We start from the raw sequence: 5,305 nt of genomic DNA, 5'->3' as shown, positions 1-5,305 counted from the left end.
TTAATACACTACTGGAAGGTGCTCAGATACCACGATGATGAGGATGGTATAAGAACCTGAATAGAATAGAATAGAGTTTAGGCTGAACTTTCAACATTAACATTTGGAATTTCTTACTCTTGAGCACTCATTTTCTCAATCTTTGTGTCACATTTAACACTATTTTTCCTCTCAGTGAATAATGTTATAATGTATAATGGAGAAATATTATGTGATCAGGTAATTAAAGACTGTGTTGTAATGGATGCATGCAAAGGACAAGAGTTAAAATTAAACATGCAATAATGCACAAACCTTAATAAGACCCCAAAGCTAATCTGTAAAAAACAAAAGCCCCTACTAATTCTTTGTATGCAAAGGTCTCTACAATCTTTATTTCCTAAACACTGAGGACAGAATAACCAATAAATACAACAAAGTGACAGAGAGATTCACATTTTGTGCATTTCTTCAGTCACTTTGAAGCATGGAGACATCCTCACTCTTCTCCTTCAATCTTCCTGTGAACCTCGCGACTCTTCACCCGCAGTTTGTTAACCTGGGACTCCGCAATGTCAGCCCGCTCCTCAGCCTCTTCCAGCTCGTGCTGGATCTTGCGGAACTTGGTGAGGTTGACATTGGATAGTTCCTCCTGAGGATGGAGAGAGTGTTGTGAAAACCAAAGTGCTGAAAGTTGCCCTTTGTCAGGCATCAGGGCCTGCAACAGACCCACTCTGGAAGCAGGGCCTGCAGTAGAGCCAGTCTCCAGGCAACCTTAATGAATGCAGCTGGCCTAATGTAGGCTGCCTGATTGGCTACACACCCTGACTGGTTGGAAGGATCAGCAGACCTGCTCTTAAGCCCAGCAGCAGCTGTTGCTCACAGCATTCACCTATATCTATGATACCTCCTGTTTGTTCCCAGCCCTGCTCCTGCCTTGCCTCACTCCAGGTAACCTGGACCCTTGGCTCTGATTTCTGACCTCTGACTCTGTTTCTGACCCTGGGCTCCAATTTCTGGCTATCAAATGCTCTTCTGACCACTAGATCTGACTTTTGCTCTGACCACTAGACAGCGACTACTCATATTCCAGTCACTGACAGTTTGAGTAGCCCAGCACAAAACAATACAAGAACTAGAGCTGATACAGGGAGCATGAATTCCACAAAGGCCAATATCTCTCTGAGTCAGATATTGGGAGCCCTATACCTTGCTGGACCAAGTTGCCACCCTGTAGGTTTGGCATGCCATCCTGCAAGCTCAATCTGTGCTGTCTTCAGCTCCAAACCCCACTCCCCATGAGAACAACTTCCCCCTGCATGACAAGTTAAATGGCAATTGCAACAAATTTTGTGGATTTCTAAATCAGTGTTGGCTCCTATTTCTGCTGTGCCCACAGTTGTACCGCACTGACAAAGCCTCTCACCTACACCAGGTGCACCAGGAGCTCAGGGAACAGTTCCAGTCTGCCAATAAATATTATGCTGACTGAGGCTGTCAGGCCACCCCCAACCTGGTCATAGGGGACAAGGTGTGGCTCTCTGCCCAGAACTTTAAATTTAGCTGCCCATCTGCCAGACTACCAATACCTGAGCCCCTTCAGTGTTATACAATGTGTGAATCCAATGCATTTTAGGTTACAGCTGCCCAAGTCCTTGAAGATACAATCTGTCATTCACATCACACTTTTAAAGCCCTACATTGAGAAACCATACGCAAACCGCTCTGACCTTCCACTGTCATCCATAACAGTCCACGGACAGGAGGAGTACTTGGTCCACTGAATCCTCCACTTTTGGCAAGTTAGGGGAAGGCTCCAGTAAGGGGTGGACTGGGAAGGCTACAGAATGAACTAGTGGTCATGGGAATGAACATCCACACCCTAGCCCTATTGCAAGAGTTTTTCAGTAGTACCCTGAGAAACCAGGCCCTGGGTCCATAGGAGGTGCACTCAGGGCTCGTAGCAGAGCCAGTCTGGAATCAGGGCTTGTAGCAGAGCCAGTCTCTGGGCAATCTCAACGAGCACAGCTGGCCTATAACAGGCTGCCTGATTGGTTGGAAGGTTCAGCAGATTGGCTTTTAAACCCAGCAGCAGCAGCAGTTCAACAACTGCTCAAAGCATGTACCCAGAGCTGTGGTAGTGCCTGCTCCTGCCTTGTTCCCAGCCTTGCTCTTGCTTTGTTCCTGCCCTGCTCGCCTTGGCTCCAACATTGTCCCTGCCTTGCCTCACTCCAGGTAAGCCAGTTCTGCCCCTGGACTCCAACTCCTGACTGATGACTTTGTCCCTGACACTTGACTCTGGCGTCTGGACTCTGGTTGCAGTTTTGACCCTGGGTTCCAATTTCTGGCTACCAACTAGGCTATCTAACCACTAGGTCTAACACCTGCTCTGACCACTAGATGTGACTGTGACTGACACCCTTTTCCTGCATTTGGAACTTTATGGGATACAATTGCTTGATGAGGAGAAGGCCCAGACTCTGTCGCTCACTTGCCATCTCTTATCTGAAAACCAAGTACAGACCTTCTCACACTCACCATTTTCTAAGTTAGAAAATTCTTTCAAAGCGAGGTGAAAGCCTTTTTAAATGTAGAATGATGCTGCACATGTAATTGCTACTAGGAGTCTATTCACTTAGAGTCAGGGAAGTGATGAAAATCCAGAAGAGAAGTGCCATCCATTCTAGCTTGTGAGACAGTTTTAGGTCTGCAGTTTGTATGCTCCGAGTTCAGGACTGGACTATGAACAAACCACCTTTCATTACATTGTAGCACCAACAACAAGAGTGCATCCACCCTGAAGCTGAGTTCCAGGAGACACAGCCTTGATAACACAGTGTGTTTCAGTGAGCAGGACTGGGAGTTAGTGTTGCATCCGCACCATTAATCTACCATTTGAATACTGAGCTCCACACAGTCAGGTATGCCATGTATTGTGTGCACACAACTGCAATTTATGAAAGTGATCTTTTGATTGGCAGTCTGGGTACTTTGAACCAGTATGGGATATTCAAAGAGTCAGATTGCCCTGAACAGAATGAGAAAATGAGGAACAGTTTCAAGAGAAAAGTAGGAATTTCTCATTCTGTCACAATCCTAGTCCTCCCTAAGAGCCTGATCCAAAGTCCATTGAAGTTAACTGAAGCCTTTCCAGTAATTCCAGTGAGGTTTGGATCAGGTCTTCACAGAGGAAGCACTTGCCTCCCACTCATTTTCCCTCTTCTCTCTCCCAGTCAGGCAGCATAGACTCAGATCAGGCAGCTCCCTATTTCCTTTCTTCTCTTCCAGCCGGGCAGCTCCCCTCTCAGTCCCTAACTATCCTCAAGCAGCTGTCTGGGTTACCAAGGCAGCAGCATAACGCTCTTTCTTAGGAAGGATGGATCTTTGCAGAGGAAAATGAAATTTGATTCTTGGTTTAGAATGAAAGCTGAGAATTTGCATAAAATTGTGGAATGATGAAAAAAATTCAGAGAGAGCTTAAATCATGGGATCTTCCATTCTGCTTAACGTTATTATCCTGCTGCCCCTGAGGTGAAGGCAGGGATTTGGAAGAGTTGGTGAGTAATGAGACACTCACAATCTCCCTCTTCCAAATTGTCCCATCAGCAGAGACCAGACATCCTTATCTGTACTGGGCCTGGGGCAGGCAACACAAGCAGCACGTTCACGGAGGCAAGTCCTCATCAGGCCACGCTAACAGCCTTGGCAGTTGAGTTGCCAGCTGACTCAGGTGTGCGCTTCCAATCATTTAGCACTTTTTGTTATTTTTAAACTTCCCTCCACAAACCCAGCAAGAAGAATCTGCCACATGCTAAATCTGGAAGATTTTTTGTGCAACTGCGATTGAGTTATTAGTAGAGCTAAGCAAAGTATTCATTAGAGTTGCTAGAATATTTTTCATTTTAATGAAAAATAGTCTTTTTTCTAAACAAATTATTTCACAGATGCCTTTCAAAACAGCTTTTCATTGAAACTGAAAATTTCGAAATTTTGAATTTCAAACTGTTTCACCCCATCCTATCCATTTTTTTCCCTTATTCCCTTTTGCAAAATGAATGTGATCAAATGAATGATGTTTCATTTGTCCTTTGTTTTCTTTTTCCTTTTCCCACTAGGTAACCTTTCAGAATGTTCTCAACTTTGGAAAAGTTGCACAATAGCAAAAGGGTAAAGGATCTCTGTAACTTTGCATTCTGTAACTTTTCCAAGGTTGAGAAGATTTTGAAAAGTTACGGAGTAGCAAAAAGAAATTTTCAATGAGGTGAGAGCTCTTTTGGGGAGAGATGGAAAAAAATGCATGTGCCTAGCACATATGGTTTTCATCTGCATGAGTCAGTGATTGCTGATTTAGGCACTGGTCCCTAACTGGCATATACAAAAAACAGCAACATTTCTCCACTTTCAGCAAAAATTTAATTGCAAAATGCTGTAGAATTCTTATATTGCTCAGTTTTCTTATCATTTATTAAATCTTCTATATAATGTACTATGAACCTAAACACTGACAAATAAACTATACTTATCAAATGTACTTATATATATTATTCTTTTATGATTTTGTATTGTTTCTTTGCTTACTCTTTCAGTAATTAGTTCCTCAGATATAAGCATGAATTATCAAGGTTCTGTTGATCCTTAAACCTTGTTCTGCTGTACAAATGCAACTTCATAATTTCTTATATCCACTAGTTAGCATGGGTGGCACGTGAACCTCCCATTTGGGGAGGCTAGCCCCTGGCCTCGTCCCAGCTGCCCCAAATCCCGCTGCACCACCCGGGCCAGGCCATCGGCTACCCCGTCCAGGCCAACCCACTCTGGCCAGCCTGCCCCGAGTCCCAGGCCGCTTCGGGGAAGAGGAGCAGCCTGGGCTGGGACCAGGGGGGAAGAGAGGGAGGCAGGAGGGGGCCTTGGGGCGGAGAATGGGCAGGGCCACACCTGGCTGTTTGGGGAGGCTTAGCCTCCCCGAGCCTATGATACCCGCCACACATCCTATGCTAGTACAATTCCTACGTCGTTAGCAGGTAACTATCATCCCTCCTCCGACTCATACTTACAGACTCCTCGGCTTGTCTCTTGTAAGATTTCACTTTCAGTTGTAGTTTATCAACCAGATCCTGAAGCCTGAGAATATTCTTCCGGTCTTCCTCAGACTGAAAGCAGTTAATAAAGCAAGAAAGAGGTGAGTTCATTTGCCCATATGATAAAATAAAATTATCCCTTGCAGGTTCAAATGAAAACAATTTGTGCTCCCCAGAGAAGGATGTGACAGCACAAAGGGCCTCCCTCCTTACCTGATAGGTCAGTTCCTTTACTCTTCTCTCATACT

At 44.8% G+C, this 5,305-nt stretch overlaps 1 protein-coding gene across 1 annotated transcript in view; it reads right to left on the bottom strand.

Moving 5' to 3' along the window:
- Window positions 1-343: 343 nt before the first annotated feature.
- The window catches only part of LOC112111140 (myosin-8-like), a 68,475-nt gene continuing 63,513 nt past the window's right edge, over window positions 344-5,305 (bottom strand). Inside the window, exons 2-4 of the mRNA XM_026654591.1 lie at window positions 5,271-5,303; window positions 5,034-5,129; window positions 344-631 (exon numbers count right to left, since the gene is read on the bottom strand). Coding sequence (XP_026510376.1) covers window positions 479-631; window positions 5,034-5,129; window positions 5,271-5,303 — 282 coding nt within the window. The 3' untranslated portion in view covers window positions 344-478. The remainder of the gene's footprint in view (window positions 632-5,033; window positions 5,130-5,270; window positions 5,304-5,305) is intronic.

This window comes from Terrapene carolina, unplaced genomic scaffold (genome assembly GCF_002925995.2).
Source record: "Terrapene carolina triunguis isolate 2854851 unplaced genomic scaffold, T_m_triunguis-2.0 Scaffold192, whole genome shotgun sequence".
In the NCBI taxonomy this organism is placed as follows: Eukaryota; Metazoa; Chordata; order Testudines; family Emydidae; genus Terrapene; species Terrapene triunguis.
Note: the sequence above shows the minus strand (reverse complement) of the source record. Positions and strands in the feature narration are given on the sequence as shown.